Below are 24392 nucleotides of genomic sequence, written 5' to 3' on the forward strand. Positions count from 1 at the left end.
GACAAGAAGTATATCCCAAATCTCTTTAGCTGTGTCACATGCTATGACTTGGTTGAACTCTTGTTCGTTGAGGGCACACTGAAGGAACGTGATTGCATGAAAGTTGTACTGGATGAGAGTGATGTCTTCAGTTGTCCATTCCCCTTCATCTTTCGATACTGTTTTTCCATCAACTATTTTGGTGATGGTGTATGGTCCATTCTCTATGGCTCTCCATACAAAAATGTTGTGACCACACACAAAGTTTTTGAATCTGCACTTCCGGAAGGAAAAATTCTCTCCATTAAAGTAAGGGGGTCTCGAGGCGTTCATGTCTTCTGGTGGTCCTTGGAATGTGGCCATGGTCTTTGACTCATTTTTAAGACGATATAGTCTTAAATAAATTGAGTTCTCACTCTGATACCAATTGAAATAACCTAGAGGGGGGATGAATAGGTTATACTAGTGGAAATTAACTCTTTTCGATGTATATGTCCTAAGTGTGATTGCAAGTTAAAAATAATGCTGAATAAATAAAATAGGCACAATCACACAACATAAGATTTATTCCACTAGTTCTCCTTTTCAGTACGATAAGTAGGGAAGAAAACATTTACAATCTTTTTCACGGATAAGAGTATCCTTACAAATCTCTTTTACAGGCAGAGAGGTGCCTTTACAATCTCTTTTGGAGGTAGAGAGACACATTCATTTTTTTAGGATAAGAGAATCCTTACAATCTTAAGTACAGTCTAGGATTGTAAAAACAGAAATAAATAAGAAGTAATGAAATAAGAGGAATACCTCAAGTGTGGTGCAAATGATAAGAATGAGAGATGAATGATGCACATTTTGTAAAGTCCTCTCTTATGGCTTTGATTTGCACATGAGAGAGTGAAGGACTTGAATGAGACTTGAGCCTTTTGTTGGGATTAGAATAATTGAACAACTCAAGTAGGATAGAATAATCTTAATGACTTTTGAATGCTTACAACAATGCTCTTAATGCTCTTTCTTAATTCATATTTAATTAAGAGTGGTTTGGGTATTTATAGGTGAGCTTAGTGAAGCATTTTAGGCAAGAAATCAGGCTCTAACAGTTCCTGGGGTAGGGTTAAAAACTATTATGAAAAAACATGCGCCTGTCTAGGAAGATTTCAGAGAAAGGTTTTGCTTCAATAGTAGCCATAAACCTCCCTTCTTCCAATTTTTCCCCGTACTATTTATAAACCTAGAGCAATCATAATTTTTTAGGTAGGGGTGCAACTTACAAGTGTTGTGATCAGTTATTTTGGTTTCACACAAAAAGATTATGTCCGGGTTCACAGATCTAGCATGTGAGAGAAGACAACCTCTAGTAGTTACCAAGTTTAGGCCTTTAACATTCCAACTTAACACATGCATTGTGAGACAATAAACAAAGAAACAAAAGAAAAGAAACAAAGAAATATGAGAGATACCGAGGTAGTTATATACAATGATACTGACCTTACTAATCACGCAACAAGCCTCAGCCAATACAATGGACAATTTTATCATAAGAATGATCTTAAAGAAAAACACACAGACACACACACATATATATATATATATATGCCTCAAAATAAGGATTGTAAATGAAAGGTAAATATGCAGGTAAGATTAGAGTATGCCTTGGGAAGAATTGTCTCTTCCAGTATTTCTTCTCAAGGTTATACCAAGACAGTACCAGACTTAGATAAACACAAAAGAAACATGATAATTAAATTGAGAAAGGATGGAAAATATGAATAAGAATTACCCGGTTCCTAATAGAATCCTTCGGTTCTCTCCCTTGTGGCAAGTCCTCGACATTGATATGTCCATAGTGTTCTGGTTCATTGATTGGGTTGCCACCATTACCTAGATCATCCCTCCCTTTGAAACTCTCCATAATAAGGTCAATGGTTTTTGAGGGGTCATTAGTTTCGGCTATAAGGTCACATATGTTGGAGAAGAAGGTGTTGTGATACCCTACTTTTAAAACCTGGTTTACTTACATGGTTGATCGGTTTAACCATGCAAAACCCGAACCAGTGAGGGTTAAGGTGGGTTTCCTATGGACCATGATGGCAAGGGTGACTTTGAACACAGGTTAGCTAGACAAGTTCGAGTCAGTGCTAGAGGAGACGGGTGTACCCAAGCCGTGTACATGCACGTATCATAAGGCCATGTACGGGTAATGCTGATATGTAGCCGTATCCTAAAGTGTATACGTATCATATATCTTGTGCCGAGAGTGAGATACATGCTGAAAGTCGAATTCCATCGAAATCTCAATTGTTTGGCTAAATTTCAACCAACAGGTCGGGGGTCACAGGTGGGTAAACTTGCCCACCAGTGTGACCCACCCATGTGGTTACTAAATATGATCTAGTATAAATAGTACTTATTGTTTTTCTTTTTCTCATTTAATGCATTAAAAAATGGGTGAGAAAAGTAAAGAAGAGAGAGAAAAGAAAGGAAGAAAAGAGAACGAAGAAGAAAAAAGGAAAAGAAAAAGAGGAAGAAATGATTTTAAGCGACGCCGAGGTTTGATCTTTTCATTCCAGTACCGAAAAAGTGATCTCCAACACGAGACCTACGATTTGAGGTGAGTGAAGGCTATACTTCTTAAACTTTCACAAAACCTCAAGTAAAACCCTTGATTTGGGTAGAGTTCCTTGAGATCTTGTTAATCCCACTTGAGATGATGAATCTAAGGTTTAATAGATGGTCTATGTGTTGATTTTGAAGGTTTAAAGAAATGTTTGCAAGATTTGAGAAGCATTAGTGATTTCTTGAGTTAAGAGGTGAATTTGGGGTTTTGGAAGAGTTCTTGAGCAAAGAAGGTAAGATTGTTTTTCAATCCTTAAATCTAACTTAGATCTATGTTAGAATTATCTTATGAGACCTTAGATGTGTGGAAAATGTGATTGGAACAGCCCCATTTGATTTTTCCAAGGTTGAGGAGTGTTTTAAGAGAAAACTAATTTTCGCACAGACAGGTGGGTGAAGACCGGTGGGCAAACCCTCCCGCCTGTAGGGGCCCGCCTGTTGGGTAGAACCTTAATTCCAACAGGCGGGTGAAGACCGGTGGGTGAACCCACCCACCTATAGGGGCCCGCCTATTGAATTGACGGGCTATCTAGCCCGCCTGTTGGATCGGTGGACGAAGACAGGTGGGCTGTCTGGCCGACCTATTGGCCCACCAGTCAGATTTTTGAGCCCGAATGGGCCCAAAATGAGTGGACAACCTTTTTTTATGATTTTAAACATGATTTAAACATTAAACCTCGTTAGTTATGACCCTAAGGTGGTAAAATGCTAACCTCATTCGTTTATGATAGGTTCCACTAGAATTTACGTTTCTCACACTGGATCTCATCCGTACCGAACGTGAGCTTTTGTACCCAACAAGTAAGTGGGGAGAAGACATTTGACTTTATTTTAAGGTGTGCTTTTACATCATTAAATTACATCTAGACTAGTCATGTCATTATGCAAATTTTGTGTAGATTAGTCATCCTCGTATGCCATTCGCACGCATTGCTTGTGCATTCTAAACAAATGATTTATGATATGTGTGTTGTACTTTACATTCTCAATGCTAAATGATTGATGTACTTATATGATTAATAATTGGATTACTGTGCGTGATGCATTATTAGACTAGACGCCGTAGTCGATTTGAAAACGAGTGCATTGGTGGCCCGTGGTATGGGACGCGATGGCACTATGCAATCGTACTTTGTCATATAGGAGCATGTGGTTTAGGATTATCATTCCCTGTGCTGCGATTCCTTACAAGGATTGAGGTGTTAGGTTATCACTTGGGGGGAAGCAGTGGTCACGGTTGTCGGGTCACTATGGTAGTTAGACATACATTCGACTGGTCATTAGGATAGTCGGCAACCTCAGTGGTATATTCAAGAAGGCCAATCGTACTGCTTTTAAATTATTGGGGTCAGTACCTTTACATTTCTATCATTTACTTTTATGTTGAGAGCCGATGGTCGACATGCTTTACTCTTTTGAGTACTCACGGTGGACCTTCTTTAACAGCCCTATGGGCATATTGCGGGATGGAGCTCGTGACTTGTACCCGGGGCATACGCGCACTGTGGTTGTGGGTAGCACATAATCTAAGACTTAGTAATGTTGTTTAGGTGGATAAGATTTAAAATGAATTGCATTGCATATAGTGCATATGGATGTAAATGTTTGTGTGGTCTTTCTTTTTACTTATTGAGCTAGTGAGCTCATCCCACTTGCACATCTCTTTTAGATGATTTTACAGGTCATCCGCCTGAAGATCAAGAGTCTGGCCTCACAGTCGAGTTTTCTGTTGAGGATTGGTGGGTCCCTGAGGAGTATGAGCATGATGCTGATTGCATGTGCGAGGGCTGTGCTACGGGACTGCAATAATGACACCATACAGGATTTCAATTTTTGATTTTTGATGACCTCCCCTTTTGTGTACTTAATATATAAATTGTTATTCTTTTTGTGTAAATATCATGCCTGCGGGCCCATATGTACTTAGCTATATATTACAATTTTGGTATCAAGTATATTAGGGATATTTATAGGTAATTTAAGTCTTCCACTGAACTTTTGAACACTTATCTTAGATGTGAGTATGCTGTGGTGAGTTACTGTATCAGATGATCCTGATAGGTTTTGAGTTAACCGGAGTTAACTCGGTCACCAGTCCGGTTCTGTGTGAATGGGGCGTGACAGGTGTTGTCCTGAATTTCCAGCCATTGTCTCTTACATGGTCTGAGCCTCGATGGCCCTTCTTCAGCAGGGAATTTTTGTGGTGGAGGTTGCAGTGGAGGAAAAACATATTGTATTGTTACATTGCTTGGGTTGTTGAGCTGACAAAATAAAGGGGTTTGTTTGAGTGATTTTTCTGAGGAGGTAGTATCAGTCTTTGGTTTCAAAGGGTTTTGGAAGGTGGTGGTTTGGATGGCATCAGTCACTATTGATGGGAAAATGGGAGGAAGAGGTTGTAAGTGAGCACAGTGGGGCAGCCCGATACTGTCGACTAATTGTCCCAACTGTCCCACTGAGTTTGGTAGGGTGGAGACCGAAGGGGGGACCACTGCAGGTGCGAAGGAAGTGAAGCAATTTGTTTCCATAGATAGTAAATTCTTTACCCAAAGGGGATCTTCCAGGTTTTGAAAAGGTATCAGTGTTGTAGGCATGTCGGCTAGGTTGTGTGGGTAAGGCAATATTTGGTCCACCTGCATGGGGGTAATGGTATTGCCAATAGGAAGATTTTGGAATCGCGCAGTTCTACTTCTGCACTCAAAGGAACCGATTGTATATGTGACATAGTGCCACCAATGGGAACCATCGAGACAGGAATTGGCATGGGAAGGGTTTCGTTATCAACAGTCACCAAAGGCCTTCTCAAGTTGATAAAAATGGGTTTAGTGATAACACCCATGAAGGGGAGAGGCATAGCTTGGTTCGACGAGTTCACAAGTTGCAGGCATAGGTCAAGAGGGTGGGTTATGGAGCCACACAAAGAGCAAAGAGTGGTTAGTTCATACTTGAAATTGACTATTGCAGATTCTCCATTTGGAAGATGGATTGTTGAGTTCAGGCATACTAGTATGTGCTTCTTCACAGTGACCTTGGCTCTCACAGTGTTAAATGGAAAGCCAAGCTCCATCAAGTTGAACTCCACGAAGAATGATCCCCTTTTGGAGCAACAAATGAAAATGGCACCTTTTGGTTCCCATAAAGAGACCAATCTGTCTTTGAGTTCGACAGAACAAGGGAATGGTGCATTAACCACAACACCTATGAGAGAAACTACTGACAGAGAACAAGTTTTATATCTGAGATCTTCTTCAAAGTCGACCGCCAGTGCACCCCCGGTTCCTCAAACCGAAGATGAAGGGGTGGTTTTGAAAGCTGGAGAAGGAGGATGAGGGTTTGCCATATTTCGACAGTCTCGGCTAGAACCAGACTTTGAGGAACGGGGTGTGGGTAGAGGAGGTTTGGTAGCCAGTTTAGGATGGTTTGGGGTTAAAATGTTTTTCACCAGAGATGGAGATGGGTTAGATTTTCTCATTGGTTGGTGGGGAGTAAAGGTTTGATGGGACAAAAGGTATTTTATTTAAAATGGTTGGTGGTAGTAATTGTTGAGGTGTGGTGTGGTGAGGTTGTGGTTCAGGGAGAGATATTTAGAGGTGGTACACTTTCATAATGGTATGGATATAGCTGTCTGTTAGATCAAACACCAAGAAATACGAATAAAGAAAGACAATAGATCCGTACGACACAGAGATTTAACGAGGTTCACACACCAGGGTGGTGTGCTACGTCCTCGGGCGAAGAAGAAGATTCACTATGCAGAAGAAGTATTACACCCTAGCAGCGGCGAGGAAGAACTCGCCCTGAAACCCTAGCTTCGTGAAAACCCTAGAATACAATGACTCTCAACAAGCAACAGTACATTATATATATTCCAAATAGCGGTTCGACCCATCGGGTTGCGGTCGATCCATACCGCGGGGGCATAGCCCCCGCACCCCCATACGAGATCAGTGATGGGCTCCAGGCTTGGGCCATCACAAATCTCAGAAAATTTCCCATTCGGGTCGCCACCAAAATATGTCGGATCGTGTCAATCTTCAAAACGAGTCAAGAATTCGAGACAAACTTAACAAATCTCCACCTTGGGTTGAATTCTCCTCCAACAGATAAACAAATAGCTAATATCTTCATCTTCTCCAATAGCCCTCCAAAGGGCTGAACTCAAACATGACAAACACCAAGTAAGTTCAAGCAATGCTCGAACTTACCAACACATAAAGGCTTAGTCAACATATCAACTGGATTGTCTTCAGTACCAATCTTCAACACTTGAATATTACCTTGAGAAATTATCTCTTTTATGAAATGATACCGAACATCAATGTGCTTTGTCCTCTCATGATACATTGGATCTTTAGTCAAGTGAATAGCACTCTGGCTATCACAATGGACAACAGTCACCCCATGATCCATGCTGAGTTCTCCCAACAAACCTCTAAGCCAAATAGCTTCTTTAATTGTCTCAGTCACTGCCATATACTCTGCTTCAGTAGTAGATAATGCAACTGTAGCTTGTAAAGTAGCTTTCCAACTAACCGTACTTCCTCCAAGAGTAAATACATAGCTTGTGAGTGACCTTCTCTTGTCAAGATCACCTGCATAATCTGAATCAACATAACCAGATAAACTATCACCATTCCTCCCAAACTCCAAACAAATACCAGAGGTCCCTTTCAAGTACCTAAGTATCCACTTCACTGCTTCCCAATGAGCTTTACCTGGACATGACAGATATCTGCTCACCACATTGACAACTTGTGAAATGTCAGGACGAGTGCAAACCATAGCATACATAACGGAGCCAACTACATTAGAGTATGGAACGCGTGACATGTACTGCACCTCTTCATCTGTCTTAGGTGATAGAGCAGTTGAAAGTCTAAAATGAGATGCAAGAGGAGTAGTTACAGGTTTGGCATCTTTCATGCCAAAACGATTCAATACCTTCTCAGTGTACTTTTGTTGAGATAGCCACAGCTTCCCTGCTTTTCTATCCCTCTTGATCTCCATACCAAGGATCTTCCTTGCTGCCCCCAAATCTTTCATCTCAAATTCAGAACTTAATTGTTCCTTCAACCTATTGACCTCATTCCTATCTTTTGCTGCAATCAACATATCATCAACATAAAGCAACAAATATATGAATGACCCATCAGAGAGCTTTCTGAAATAAACACAACAGTCATATTGACACCTGGAGTATCTAAAACTAGCCATAACTGAATCAAACCTTTTATACCACTGTCTAAGAAACTGTTTCAAACCATATAGGGACTTCTTCAACAAACATACATGGTCCTCCTTACTTTCAATAACAAACCCTTCAGGTTGATGCATATAAATCTATTCTTCTAGTTCACCATGCAAGAATGCTGTTTTCACATCAAGTTGCTCCAATTCCAAATCATGCATAGCAACTAAAGCAAGTAGGACACGAATAGAACTATGCTTAACAACAGGTGAGAAAACATCATTAAAATCAATTCCTTGTACCTGACTGTAGCCCTTTGCAACCAAACGTGCCTTGTACCTAGCATCTTCAACACCTGAGGCAGATTCCTTCTTCTTGAAGACCCATTTGCAACCAACAATTTTCTTCCCTGTTCTCGGCTTCACAAGCTCCCAAGTCTGATTTTTATGAAAAGATTCGATCTCCTCATTCATGGCAATCAACCATTTTGTAGAATCAATTGAAGCAACAGCTTCAGAATATGTTGCAGGCTCACTATTTTCAATTGTATCTGCAACAGACAATGCATAAGCAACAAATTCAGCATGCCCATACTTTTGTGGTTGTCTAATATTCCTCCTTGGTCTATCCTTGGCAATGCTGTACCGCTCTTCTTCTTGATTCTCTTGAGCATCATCTCCTTCAGTAAAAGTAGGCAACTGGACTAAAGTAGATTGTGCTTTGTTTGAAGATGAACCACCAATTTCAAACTCTACCTTCTCTCTAGATTTTTCTTGACCTTCATCACAATGAATAGGAACTTCTTTCCTAGGATGCAACATAGCAGATTCATCAAAAGTAACATCTCTGCTAATAAGAAATTTTGGAGACTTTGGATCAGAACACCACAACCTGTATCCTTTTACTCCAGATCCATACCCAAGAAAAATGCATTTCTTAGCCCTAGGTTCCAACTTCCCTTCATTTACATGTGCATAAGCAGGACATCCAAATACTTTTAAATTTGAGTAGTCTGCAGGTTTACCTGACCAAACTTCTTCTGGAGTCTTGCACTCAATAGCTGTGCAAGGAGATCGATTCACCAACAAGGTTGCTGTGTTAACTGCTTCTGCCCAGAACTCCTTGCCCAATCCTGCATTTGATAACATACACCTTGCCTTTTCTAACAAGGTTCTATTCATACGCTCCGCCACTCCATTCTGCTGGGGTGTTTTAACAACTGTATGATGTCTTGCAATACCTTCATTTTTGCAGAACTCATTAAAGTCACCTTCACAAAACTCTAGGCCATTATCGGTTCTCAACCTTTTAATTTGTTTCCCGGTCCGCTTCTCAAGCAAACTCTTCCACTGTTTGAAAGTGACAAATACTTCATTTTTGTGTTTCAAGAAATAGACCCAAACTTTCCTAGAGAAATCGTCAATGAAAGTAAGCAAGTATCTTGCACCAGCCCCCTTTAAAGCAACCCTGGAGGGCCCCCATAGGTCTGAATGAATGTAGTCCAAAGTTCCCTTGGTCCTGTGAATAGCAATACTGAAACTAACTCTTTTCTGCTTCCCAAACACACAATGCTCACAGAACTCCATTGCTCCTATACTCTGACCACACAGCAAGCCCCTTTTACTTAATGATGCCATCCCTCTTTCACTCATATGGCCTAACCTCATGTGCCATAAATTTGTGACATCTGATTCAGACATAGATGATGAAGCTGCTGCAACAGACCCAGTGACTGTAGTACCCTGCAGCACATACAAACTGCCAACCTTGATTCCTTTCATCAATAAGAGAACACCCTTGCTGACTTTCATGACTCCACCTTCAGCTGTATACTTGCACCCATTTGAATCAAGAGTGCCTAAACTGATGAGGTTCTTCTTCAAATCAGGGACATGCCTGACATTGGACAAGGTTCTGACAATGCCATCATACATCTTGATATTGATCGTTCCCATTCCAATAGTCTTACAAGAAGCATTATTTCCCATCAACACAACTCCACCTCGAACTGATTCATATGTGGAGAACCATTCACGATTGGGACACATATGGTAGGAACAACCAGAGTCAAGAATCCATTCATCCTGTGATCTAACTTTATCATCAGTCACCAAAAGCATATCAGACTCACTCTCATCTTTAGCAATACTAGCTTCTGCAGAATCATCTCTTTTCTGTTGATTTTGAGCTCCCCCACCTGCCTTCTGCTTATTTAAAAGCTTATAGCATTCAGATTTAATATGCCCCTTCTTCTTACAGTAATTGTAGGTTAAATTCTTGTATTTAGATTTTGATCTAGCCTTCTTTTTGTCACCATATGAACCCCTTTCATTCGTTCTCCCTCTAGCTACCAAACCAATACTATCAGATTTATTGGTAGTTGTCAATTCATCATCAATCTTCTGCTTGCTTTGTAGATTCGTTTTGACATCCTCAATAGAGATTGTCTCTCTACCATAAATCATGATATCCCTAAAGTGCTTATAAGATGGAGGCAGAGAACATAACAATAATAGGGCCAAATCTTCATCGTCTATTTTAACATCTATCCTTTTCAAATCAGTAACAATAGAATTGAACTCAGATATATGAGATTTAATAGAAGTACCTTCACCCATATGAAGGGTATACAGTTGTTGCTTCAATCTCAACCTATTGGTGAGGGATTTGGTAAGGTAGAGGTTCTCTAACTTCACCCATAACTCTGCAGCCGTTTTCTCTGAGAGAACTTCCTGTAGAACATCATTCGAAAGACACAACTGAATAGCTAAAAGGGCTTTATCATCCAAATCGCTCCAATCATCATCGGACATAGTTGCAGGTTTCTTTGCCTTCCCAAATAGGGTTTTCTTCAAACCCTGCTGCGTGAGAACAACCATCATTCGGACCTGCCATAAACTGAAACTGATGTTGCAGTCAAACCTATCAATATCGTATTTCGTTGAAGCCATGGATCGAAGTAACCAAGAGCTCTGATACCAGTTTGTTAGATCAAACACCAAGAAATACGAATAAAGAAAGACAATAGATCCGTACGACACAGAGATTTAACGAGGTTCACACACCAGGGTGGTGTGCTACGTCCTCGGGCGAAGAAGAAGATGATTCAATATGCAGAAGAAGGATTACACCCTAGCAGCGGCGAGGAAGAACTCGCCCTGAAACCCTAGCTTCGTGAAAACCCTAGAATACAATGACTCTCAACAAGCAACAGTACATTATATATATTCCAAATAGCGGTTCGACCCATCGGGTCGCGGTCGATCCGGTCGAACCATACCGCGGGGGCATAGCCCCCGCACCCCCATACGAGATCAATGATGGGCTCCGGGCTTGGGCCATCACAGATCTCAGAAAATTTCCCATTCGGGTCGCCACCAAAATATGTCGGATCGTGTCAATCTTCAAAACGGGTCAAGAATTTGAGACAAACTTAACACTGTCTGAGTTTCAACATCCTTGGACTATCCTGAAGATTTGGGAGAGAACCAGAGCTTCCGTTTAGAACCGAGGTGGGCAGAAGGAAGTGTTTTGATGGAAGAGAGGATGAAAGACACAAGCTAAGTTTATTTGGGTTTTCGGGCATACATGTTTCGAGTACTCATGGAGTGGAGTGATAGAAGGTTAGAAACAGTGGGAGGGAGACGGGGAGAGGCTTTCTTGGAACTCCTAGAGGTTTTCTTCTCTTTTTGTGCGGACTCAAAATTGACACCCCTAGGTGGGATAGTTGTATAAACTTTCTCACCCGATGAAATATTAGGTTACTTAGTTTTCTCACCCCACCCCAACATAAAGTCCCACCTATTAAAATCCAAAGAAAATTTGTTGGAGATGGTGCAAGTTCTTTGCAACTACTTTCGCTGTGACCCAAGATTAGTGTCCCCTACAACTCATTCCCCCTTTCCTCCGTTTATCTCACTCATTCTCCCTCCTCAGTCCTCTTTCCGTCTGTGCTGCATTTAAAATAGAAACAAAATAACAAAAGCCATGGGATCCACCTCTCCCACAGCCTGTAGCACTACTACGGACATCACCACCACTGCAACATCGTCACAACCTTAAAGCTCACCCCAATGCACTACACACTACACAGACGAAGAGGAAACCAAAACCAAATATCCCGGCCGTCAAAACCAACCCCTTAATGGAGAGAGCGAATCTACCCCTTAATATCACTCTAATTTTTTAGCCTAATCTTGCCGTCGACCAGCTTTCAATGGACCAAGTGGAATCAATCATCAAGGTATTCATTAGTTTATGGAATTCCAAGGGATGAAACTGAATCCCAACCCCAATATACCCATGAGGCTCCTTCTACTTCTTCGTTTGAACGACCATTACCTCCAAACCTCAACCGTGAGCCCCCTTCGTTGTGAGTTTTCATAGCCACCAAACGCTGCAACCTATAATTGGAATACACTACCCCATGAAACCTACATTAATCCACTCCGCTACGTGGATCTTCCATGCTCTCTCTCTCTCTCTCTCTCTCCTCTTGAACATTCCACCCCTTTGTACAATATAACCAAACTATTACGGATCCGGCTCCTCTCCTTAGCGCCCATCACCTAGGTTGATCCATAACTACCTGAGCGAACGCCACGTGGCGAGGCAATGATCTAACGGTTTGAGAAAGGCATGGAGAACGAGGCATTGACAAAGGCTCGAAAATTGAAGCGCCAAGAACTGATGGATCATCGCCTTGCCATGTGACGTTCATTCAAGTAACTACGAGCAAGACCTGGAAGACGGGCACCAAGGAGAAGAGCCGACTCCTTATTTTACTTCTCCTATTCATCACCCCACTAACACATGGATCCCATTCCAATGAGAATACCACCCACCCATGATGCCTGCAAAACAAACAAAACAAATAGGGCCAAAAATTCGGAGTTTAAAGTCTACTAGAGATTGTAATCTTTAATTTTGATTCTTCTGTAATGCAAACATATCCTGCTTGGTTTCAAGGGGTCTATTTTTCTTTTAGTTGGTGTGTCTAAAGAAGGAAATTAAAGCTACCTTATTCTATATATTATTTTCTTCTTAATACACACACATCACTTATCAATAAAAATAAAACAAACAGGACCTTAAGGAACTCCAAATTCGTGGATCTCATTCTCATGAAAATTCCACGCCATGATGTCTACAAAATAAACAGGGTCTTAAGAAACTCTGTTATGTTTGTAAGTCGACAGAAGAAAAATAAAGAATAATTATACAAAATTTGAAAAATAAAATAAATTATAATTATTCAATAATTTTTTAATGCGTTCATCTCTCTTTTAAATTTTAAATTAGTTAAAGCCTTATTAGCCACAACCTCAGGAGGGCGTCCTAGTCCACTCTCCATGTTTTAAAACGTCATTTGTCAGTAACTTGATCTTCTTACATACCATAATTTATTGAGGGTGAGGTCACTATTAAGAATTGACTGGTCAGCGTGTTCACCAAGTTCGGTAAAGCCCCATCAAAATACCTTGACTCATTCAGAAAAGTTTTACACGTGAATGGATAACGATGGCTCTCACCAATGGGGTTGGTAGCCTAGTGGTCAAAATAATCTCAATTAATCATCGTTCGAATTGGTTGATTATGGCTTTGAGTCTTGATTTGATTTATTCTGGGGGCTATGATCATTATTATGGAGTATCTTTTTTTTATTATAAAAAAAAAAATGATTGAGTTCGAGTCTTGGTTCGACTTGTTTTGGGGGCTATGATCACTATCATGGAGCACCCTTCTTTCATTACAAAAAAAAAAAAGGATAACGATGGCTCTCATTATTAAATGCAATCATATGCTTTTTTAATTAGATTAATGAACACCTGGATTCTAGATAGGGGTATTCATATTTGGTTAAAGGGTATTCAGAATAAAATTGGAATTATTCGAAAAATAATTATTTGATTTAATTAAATAATTAATTAATAATTTTGAGAGTTCTTGAAGTTTAAACTGCTGGTATACGATGTCTTGTATTTTATCATAATTTAATTTAGAGAGTACTGATGCAAACGTCTCGACAAGTAGGACGATGTCATGAAGATTGTACGGAGGCAAAAGACTCCCTTGCATAGCGGGGGTGTAGGGCGCACAACCCCCTACTCAAATTTTTTATTTGAAGGCAGTTTAGTGCTTTTCGGATTAGGTTTTTTTCGTTTTATATTTGTAGGAACGTTTTCCTTTTTTGTAATGCAAGCAATACTGAGAAGTGTGAAGACGAGCAGTGTAACCCCATTCTCCATTGATAGTGAAGCAAGATCTTATCTCATCGAGAACGTATGCAATCTTATCAAACCTCGTAAATCTGTATGCTTTGTTTGTATTTGTTTTTCTATTATCTTCTGCATCGTTTTAAGGTTGCTTTTCTACAAATAGATTCTAGAGAATGAGAAAAAAAATTAAAACAACTTAAAATGATAGATTAAGAGCAAATTATATTCATTACAATAGAAGAGAAGAATGTCCGGATTACACAAGTTAGAGAATAAATGAATAATTGAAAATCCAAATTCGATCAAAATCCATATTCGTTTAGGAATATCCAAATCCGATCAAGAAATATTCAAATCCAAATACATCCGATTCGAATTCGTCCGTATCCAATCCGTTAACATCCCTTATTCTAGAATCCCATATACCCAACATTATCAAAATTTCTAAGAGGAATTGTAGAATTCCATAAAGGTTCAAAAGCCAAAATTTCTTTTCCATCCACTTTGATTAAAATATAAAATGAAGTAAAGAAAAATTTAAGAACTTTGAAATCAAATTAGAACTGAAAAGAATTATGGGTCATTGATTTATCTTTGAACATACAAATGACATTATTATCTGTACCTCTATTTGAATTTTACAACAACAGTCACTATGGAATATACCAAAAAAAAAATTAAATAATCAAACAAATCAGTATCTTTATTGTTTTACATTTTTTTTTTTCTTGTTTTTGCCTTCAGCATAGCAATGACTCAAAAAACATCTCATCCCTGGGTTCTTCTTTGGCTTCTAGGGAACAAAGATTGTGTGTTCTGTGGTTGGCTCATGCAGGACATCAGAGTTTCCCAACCCTGAGAATCCAAAGCTACCTGGGCACTGCAACATCTCTAGTGTGAATGGTGCTTGACCTTCCGATGTCGCCGGAACCTTCAAGCTCCGAAGGGCATTCATTGAGTTGTGGTTAAAGCCATTGCTTGTGGCCAAAGGCCTTATAGCCACTGTTGAATTGTTATTGTTGTTATCAGGTAAGGGCCTATTGACTGAGTGGTTGCCGCTACCCCGCGCGGCCGGCACTTCATGGTTGTGTTTCCCCTCATAAGTTGTAATCACTGCCCTCAGATCATGGGATGCTCTCTCTACATGCTTCCTCACTGGACATCCCACATGAGTACACTTGTAGTAGCTTCTGCACATCAAGGTAAAAACCCAGGTCAGAAAAAAATGGAAATCACAAACAAACAATCACACAATACAAACATGAAGATTTCCGTGATTCAGCAAGATTGCCCACTCCTTATATAAGTAATTAATTGAAATACCCATATAACCCTCGAGGCATCTTAACAACCCCTCAGAATTAGCCCACTTATGCAAGCAATGGAGTACAAGACATCATACCCACAACAAAACCCCTTATGAAGTTAGACTCATATGCTTCACAATTCATTCAATCACTTTTTGCAGCTTTCCACTCAATTTCACATTAGCCAAACAGAACCTAAAGTTTGAGCAATTTGAAGAACTACCTATGGTAGACAACAGTTGAAAAACAAAACAGAAACTGAAAGGTGAAGATCTTTTCAAATGTTAGGTAAAGATAGAAGGCTAAAAAGATTACTTGCCTTGGGTTAGGATTCCCCTTTACTACTTTCTGCCCATATTTCCTCCATCTGTACCCATCATCAAGAATATCAATATCACTTGTAGTTTGAACTACAACCCTTGGTTCTCTCACTGTTCTGTTTCCAGGAACTGAGATACCCTCAAGCTCACCATCCTTCCTCCTGGAAAAATAAAGAACCAGAAAATCAAAAACCCATTACACAATTTGTTCAGAACACAAATGAACAATCAGATTAGACTTTGTGAAAACTAATAAAAATTGTTACTTACCATCTTTTAGCCTCAGGTTCATCTTCATCAAATTCATCTCCACCTGATTTACTCTGGTCTATATCTTCATCCCCAATAGAGATTGAAGAGTTTTCTAGAGTTACAACAGACTCTGCTTGTGTTCCACTATATGTAAGGACTGATTGATCAGGTATTTCTGATGTTGGGGCTGCAGAAGCTTGAACTGAAGAACCTGAATTCCTTCTTGTGGACAGAGGCTTGGGATGGTTGTGGGTACCCTTATAGACTATCTCAGTAATCTGTCCATCTAAGGACCTCTCCACTTTCTTCTTGGTTGGGCAATCTGGGTAGGTGCACTTGTAATAACTACGTGGGTTTTCACTCCCTTTCACCTGTTTCTGTCCATACTTTCTCCAATTATAGCCATCTTCCGACCTCCTCTGCTCTCTGATAGAAAGAGTATTCTGAGGGTACTGATTGTAATCAGATTGAAATCCACCACTGACTTGGGTATTATTAGTTTGAATTGTTGCAATCTCAGGAGAGAAGCTCTGGTTTGGGGCGAATTCAGATTTCATTGCAGCCGTTGAATCTGTTTGCTTGTTCGCTTCCTGCAGGTTCCATGCTTGTTGCTGTCCTTTCAAGGTTGCCACCTGTTTTCATTGAATCCAAAATCAATTTTCAAGCATTGAGACCGAAATTGAAAAGACCCAGAAATGGTATCGAAAGCAGAATCGATTATGAAGCTGTGAGGCCAAAATTAAAAGAGACCCAGAACTGGAAAGAGGAGAAACAGAGAGAATCAGCATACCATAGAAGATGATGTTGCAGAAGTCTGAAAAATCGAACCAGAGGACATAGTTGATCCTGTTTGGGGCTGGAAAGAGAAATTGGAGTTAATTCCATCTTCCTTTTTCACACTTTGCTGGAAATTAAAAGAGCTACTCTTCCAATTGAATCCCTGGGCAGGCAGAGTTCCAGTAGTTGGAGAAGGAAGAATCTGCAATCAAAACAAGCAAGTTAGTCAATCAAACACAAAAACAAAGAAAACCCATCAACCCAATCATCCAAAAAATGATTGGAAACAAATTAATCTATGATTCTACTTTCAACAAAGAATCAAAACTTACAGTGGAAGCAGAAAGGAGGACAGGTGAGTCCAAAAGGTCAGTTGGGCTTAACCCAGGAGGTATTGCAAAGTAAGAAGAAGGTGAAGGAGCAGGAGGGGAGAGAGGCAAAGAAGGAGGAGGTAAAGACTTGAATTTGGGGACTCCAGCACCAATTCGATCAGCGATACGATCAGAGAACCCTTGACTCATGTTAATTCGTTCTCGCTTGTGAGTCTGTGAGTCATCATCACCCGATAGAAGATCAGAGAAGGAAGGAGGAGTCATGAAGTAGGTTGAAAAGGAGAAAGCTTGATGTGAATTAGCTGAAGTCTCTAAACTACCCGTGGAAGAAGCCATGAGAGAGAGAGAGAGAGTAATAAAGGTACGAAATGAGAGAAGCTTGTATTACATATGGAGGGAGAGAGGAGGAGAGAGAGAGGTTCATGTCTTGCAAGCATCTTCTCAGAAAGTGAGAGGAGGTTTGACCGTGGAAAATTCAAATGTTGAGGTTTGACTGTCAGGGAGAGGCGGCGGGCTCTATCTGGCATGAAATGACTATTTTAGCCTAATAATATCTTGAAATGTAGGGGAAAGTTGGTGAGACTGTAGGGGTAATTAAGTAATTTAAAGAGGGAGTTTTATCTAGAAGAAGAGAGCAGACGTCAGGGCAAAGGGGAGCTGCATTTTCGTGAGGAAGCGGTAAAGTTGTTTCCGAGTTTGTGGTGTAGGGCCCAGGGCTGTGTTCCTCATCAGCACTCAATACTCAGCAATCAACGGCGGCTAAGGATGCTGCCTTGTCTCCTTGCGGTGTACACTCCAACTAATATTGGGAAAATTATAAGATTACCCATTTTGGGTTTCTTTTACAAAATTATCCACAAAAAGTTTTGATTAATAAAAATACTTAAAATTGGGTATGGATTTACAAAATTATTCACCGAAAGTTTCAGTTAATAAAAATACCCAAAATTAGGTTTAGATTTACAAAACTACCTAAAATAGTGAGTATTCATCTCCCACATATAATCATGTATTTTTTTATTACTGAAAATTTGAATGGGTAGTTTTGTAAACCCAAACTCAATTTTGAGTATTTTTGTTAACTTAAACTTTAAATGGATAATTTTGTAAAGGAAAATCTAATTTTGGGTATTTTTGTTAACTGAAACTTTTGGTGGGTAATTTTGTAAAGGGAAACCCATAAGTGGGTAATCAAGTAATTTTCCCATTAATATTTTACATAGAAAAGAACATTGCAATTAATACATTATTATCCATGTGTTTATTATCATTGGATGATCAAGGATTAGGGTTTCTAGAAGGTAGCATGGCCTACATTAATGTGGGTCCAATGCTAGTATTAATAAAAGCATCAATGAAGGTGATAATTTTATTTTTCATAGAGGATGGGCCTCTCACCAGTCTCTAGGAGGGGTGAAATAGGGCCGGGTTTGACGGGTTTCTTAAAATTCTAACCCAATTCTAGTTCCTCAAAATTCAACAAGGCCCAATTCAATTCTGTTGGGTTCATGTTCAAGCCTAATCCTACTGGGTTTATACAGCCCAACCCAGTCCTAATTGACCCTATCAGGACCAGTTTGGGTTGGGTTGACATGACTTCTGCAATTGTTGGATTAACCTTGATTGACATGTTTTTGCCATTCATATCTTATACATTAAAAAATTATAAAGAAATAAAATACCAATAGGAATCCTAAATTTTAATATAAAAATTCAGGGTTAAATTTTGGGCCGGGCTAAGGCTTCAACTCGAGCCCGACCCAACCTTGACCTAGGATTGAGGTTTTTCAACCCTAACCCGCCCTTAGAGTAAAAAAACTTGGCCCAAGCCCTATTCGAGTTCATGGTAGGTTCAGGTTGTTAGGGCCAAACTTTCACCACTAGTGTATAAGCGTAGAAGTGTCATGTCTGCCTTTTAAGCTTCCATTTTACAATTTTTTTTTTTTTTTTTGGATTGCGAAGTAAGGGGTACAGGAGGTGGGGACTAGATGTGGAGTGAGTGTTTCAAACCCAAGACCTCCTAACAATTGTTCTAAGTAGCTGACCACTATAAATTGCTTTCTTAAATTAGAAAATATATTAGTAAATAATATTTTTTATTAAGAAATATAAATTTTTTTATTTCATAAGAAAAGTTGATATTGCAACTATATTAGGAGTATTAAAAGTTAAAATGATAATATTTTAATACATAATGAGGAGATTAGAGAGAGGTAGACTAAATATTACTATAATTTACTAAATTAAATAATACTAGTACTTTAGAAATTTATAATAACAATCAAGGACCTATATATCTTAGATATATATTGAGAAATAGGGTGGTTGAAATAAAAGAAGTATCAGAAAAGATGAAAATAAGTAAATTAGTAAGTTCAGATGGTATCCCATTTAAGGGTATCAATTTAGGAACCAAAATGAAGAACCATCTAAGAACCATCCCACTAAAACCTGGTACCGAACCAAACTGTCCCATTAGAAAATGGGATGTTACTGGAATTTGATCTTAGTACCAAATAATAAATAAACGGAGGACGGTTGGACGGAGGACGGTTTTGGGACAGGAATCCCAATGGTACTAATACCGAAATAGATTAGGTATTGAATGGAACCAGAAGTGTCAGTACCTTTCTAAAAGATATATTTCATGTTCTCTTGTTCAAGTTTTTAAGCCTATAGTTTGATGTATTTGGATAGTATTTTTTCTTGTGGAGGTTTCAGTTGATGGACATTTAGTTTTGTTGCTATAAACTTGTTTGGTGATAACATTAAAATAACATTGGGCTTATTTATCTAGTTATCATTAATTCTTAGTTGGTTTTTTTATAAGCTTACATGTGATCTTAGAGAGCTTGAAGAATTAATACCATGAAATTCATCACGGCTTTGTTTGCTTTCTAAAGTATGGGATACTTTAGATCTCATGAGAATAAAAAATCCACAAAACTAATAACGGAACCATCATGCTTACGGTGCCTAGAATTGTTTAGGAACCGGTACATGACCATCTCATTAATACACCAAATGGTATTGATTTTGGTACCGAATAATAAATGGAACGGGGGACGGTTCTGAGATTGGAATCCCAATGATACCAATACCAATTATGTATTGAATGGAACCGGAACTGCCAGTACCTCTTCAAAAGATATATTTTTTGTTCTCGTTTTCAAGTTTTATGGCCATAGTGTGATGTATATGAGTGATATTTTCTCATGTGGAGGTTTCAGTTGATGGACCTTTAGTTTTGTTGCTATAAATTTGTTTGATGATAGCACTAAAACAACAAAGGACATGTTTATTAGGTTATCATTAATTCTTAGTTGATATTTTTTAGAAGCTTATATATGATCTTAAAGACCATGAAATTCATCATAATTTTGTATTCTAATAAGCTTTCTAAAGTATGGGACACCTTAGATCGTATGATAATGAAAAATCTACAAAACTAATAATGGAACTATCATGTTAGCAATCATTTATGGTGCCTAGAATTGTTTCAGAACCGGTATCGTCCAATCATGTTAATTAAATGGGACGGTACTGGACATCGATCATCGGTACCGATACTGGCACAGACCCATCCCAAATACCACAAACCGTCCCGACTCATAATTGAAACCCTTGATTCCATTATAGATTTGGAAGAGTCTAGGAATTTGTGGATTATCATGGCTAACTAAATTATTTAATAAGACTTTAATTACAAGGAAATTTCTAGATGACTAATGAAGAAGCATTGTGGTGCCGATTATAAAAATATAAAAAATATTCAACATTATAATAACTGTATTGGAATTAAACTCATGAGCCATTCTATGAAATTCTGGGAGAAAGCAATTGAAGCTTGTCTAAGATAAGAAACTAATATTTTCGAAAACCAATTTGATTGTATGTCAGGAAAATCAACCACATAAGCTATCTATTTTCTTAGGAGACTAATGGAAAGATTTAGAGCATATAAGAAAAATCTTCATATGGTCTTTATTGATTTAGAAAAAGCCTATGATAGAGTCTCTAGCTAGAGAATTAATTTAGCAAAATTTAGAGAAGAAAAATATTTTGAGTAAACATTTGGACGTAATTAAAGATATGTATCACGATCTATTGACCCGTATGCGAACAAGGGGACAAGGTAATGAGTTCCCAATAACAATTGGATTACTCCAATATTTGGCTCTATGCTTGTATTTGTTTGCACTAATCATGGATGAGTTGACTAGAATATTAGGGATCAGATTCCATGGTGTATTCTTTTTACAGATGATATTGTTTTTTGTGGACAAAACAATAAATGTTGGGATAAATGTAAAGTTAAATTTATGAAAATTAATCCTAGAATCAAAAGGTTTTAGGATAAGTAGAACAAAAACAGAGCACATAATGTGTAACCTATGTAACAATAGCAAAGAGAGTGAAGTGAAAATTGATAATAAAAAATTATCATAAAATGATTACTTTGTTATTGATGTATACCTTTACAAAGCAAAGAAAAATTCTATAAAACGGTTATAGGACTAGCGATTGCGTTATGGGGCTGAATAAAAAAATGGACGTACCCGATGCATGAGACTCCCACATGTGTGAAGTCCAAACAAGATTAATGTGGTAGAAATGAGCATGTTGTGATGGATGTGTAAAAAACAAAAAAAAAAAAGAGCAAATCTGGGCAATGCCCCTAATTAGGATAACTAACGAGAGACTCATCTGAGATGGCGTGGATATATGCAATGAAGGCCTTTGAATGCTCTAATATGGAGAAGTGATTTATTGCAAATCAAATGAGTCATAAGAGCTAAAGGTAGACCTAAAATAACTAAAGTGGTGAAGAAGGACTTGTATAACTTTGGATTGAAATCTTTTATGGCTTTGAATAGGACTGCTTAGAAAAATAGGATCTATGTACCGGACCCTTTTTAGTAGGGATAAGGCTGATGAGTTAGTAAATAAGAAATATTCATCATCCCTATCAACAAACTTACGACTTACCCCATCTTCGTCACCCTTTCCTTGGAAATCTCAGTTTAGGAAAATTTTAGGGTTTCACTTGGTAAAATGACCAAAATTCCCATAGGTTGAGTTTGACCTGTGAATCTTCCAAGTTTGGCCCTAAACTTTATAAATCAATGTGTTTTATCAGTATAAACCATATCCCAAAAAATGGCGCAACAATGATTTGATCTAGCCATTCTTTGCTTAATTTGTTGTCTATTTGAACCTAAAATTTGGGACTACTCCTAAATACTTTTTTTGCCAATTACTGCCTATAATTCTCACAACTTTAGATCGAACATGTCAAGACCCTTCCAATGGAACCTAGATCGGAAAAATTGGACAAGTGGATGCCTTCCTAGTTCCCACTTCCCATACCTAGAAATAAGACCCCTCCCCCCTCTCATTCTTAAGATAAAAAAGGGAAAGGGGGAGGGGGAGAAGAAGAAGAATATGTTAGAGCAAACATCAACAAATACGGAAATAAACAACCAACATGTCCACATAACACAGAGATTTAACGAGGTTCACACACCGATATGGTGTGCCATGTTCTCGGGTGAAGAAGAAGATGTTTCACTATGTAGAAAAGAGATTACACCCAAGCAGCGGCGAGAAAACTTGTCATGAAATCCTAGCTTCAAAAATCCCCAAAGACATGCTCCACAAGGCGATAGTACATTAGATACTCCTCCAAGTCGCGCATCAATCCATCGAGTCGTAGTCAATCAGGTCGAACCATACCGCGGGAGCTACGCCCCCTCACCCCCATATGAGATTCAATGCTAGGCTCCGGCCTTGGGCCTATTGGCCGGAAGCTCTACTGATATTCCCATAACATTTAACATTATTGAGGATATAAAAAAAATTATCTATATAAGATTCATTTTGTTATCGCATAAGTTATTCTGAGATGATTTATATCCCTTAAGGCTTGGAGACCTTATATATATATATATATATATATATTTGAGAAATCTCTCATGGTCCTTGACACATTCACAAATCATCCATATAAAATGATTGAAATACCCTTGGACGAAAAAATATGATGAGAAGTAGTTATCCATCCCAAAAATTTTATGGGAAGTTGGAATGAGGAATAATTTTGTCATAGTTTGTGGTGTGGAAAATAAATGATCTCATTTTTTTACTTTTATTAGGGAAAGATTTTATTTTGTTGAGTAGGAACCCACACTACATATAGTCCACATTGAGCGGTATTGCCCTCAATTTCCAAAATCAAAGTATTTAAAATACGAAGATAAAAGGCTTTAAAATTATCCCTTTCACATACAGAGCCTAATATATGGGCATTCAAAAGTTCCACGACCAACATACCCTAGATGGACCTGACCGAACCTAGTTCTAATTGAAATGATCTCATTTTTTACCTTTTTAATTCAAGGTTCTTCAAGTAGGTAAGGTCCCTTGCACCTTCCTTTGTTAGTTAAAGTAGATTCTTCCTTTACCTTTGTTTTTGGCATAGCTTCTCAAGGGTGTGATATACCATTCTAGGTAGAGGTGACACCCACAATTTCTATATTCATGATTTTTTTTTTTTTTTTTCTAGGGTTGTATATTTCATATTACACATTAAACCTTAGTTTTATCTTTTCCATAGTAATGTTATGATGATCCCTTTTAATATTTGTATTTAGATATGTCATGATTTGTTACCATTCTTAATATATGTTAACACACCTATATAATTTCATGCATGCATAGACTATAGGTTTTTATGATTTATTTTATGTTTTCTTATGTTTAGCTTTAGGACTTCACATGATATTCCTTATGTTACATGCATATTTTTCATGTTTTATACATCATTGATTCCACTTATGATTTCTCTTGTATGAGGTTTTCTTTTGTTTCATGTTTGCCATTGAATTATGTGTCTATATCAATGATTCTTAGGTCTTATATTGATTTCATAACTGCATGTTCAAAATACATGTTTCCATCGAGTCTTCACCATCGCTCTATGTTTAAATGTGTTTCTTTTTTTTCTTTTTTCTTTTTTCTCCCCATTTTTAGGAATTTTCAAATATATATATATATATATATATCTATAAATCCTAATTGTTTTCTTACCCTAGGGGAATTTTCATATTTTCAATTATGTTTTATCGTGCACGAATTTCAAATTTTTTTTTTTCCTTTATTTTTCATCATGGTATCTAGGGTTATTTATTATATTTGATTATCTTTGCATTTTCAGAATTCTTCTTGGGTTTTCCATGCATCCATGCACTACGGGTTTATGGTTTGCACATTTTTAAGTTTTATTTCATCATGAATCTTCTTGTACATAATGTTATATTATAAAATTTTGTTGTATATTTTGTACACTAATTGTGTCTTGTAGCTAAATACCCCAGAGGTATTTGTTTTTTTTTTTTTTTTAGTAT

At 38.2% G+C, this 24392-nt stretch overlaps 1 protein-coding gene across 1 annotated transcript; it reads right to left on the reverse strand.

The window, feature by feature from the left end:
• Positions 1–14555: 14555 nt before the first annotated feature.
• On the reverse strand, positions 14556–17341 carry LOC122067170 (WRKY transcription factor WRKY24-like). Its single transcript, XM_042631014.1, is given in 7 exon segments — positions 14556–14789; positions 14791–14842; positions 14844–15188; positions 15625–15786; positions 15896–16509; positions 16668–16856; positions 16987–17341. Coding segments are annotated over 7 exon segments (1749 nt in total). The 5' UTR covers positions 17323–17341; the 3' UTR covers positions 14556–14738.
• Between the last annotated feature and the right edge of the window lie 7051 nt (positions 17342–24392).

Source organism: Macadamia integrifolia, unplaced genomic scaffold (assembly GCF_013358625.1).
Source record: "Macadamia integrifolia cultivar HAES 741 unplaced genomic scaffold, SCU_Mint_v3 scaffold275, whole genome shotgun sequence".
NCBI lineage: Eukaryota > Viridiplantae > Streptophyta > Magnoliopsida > Proteales > Proteaceae > Macadamia > Macadamia integrifolia.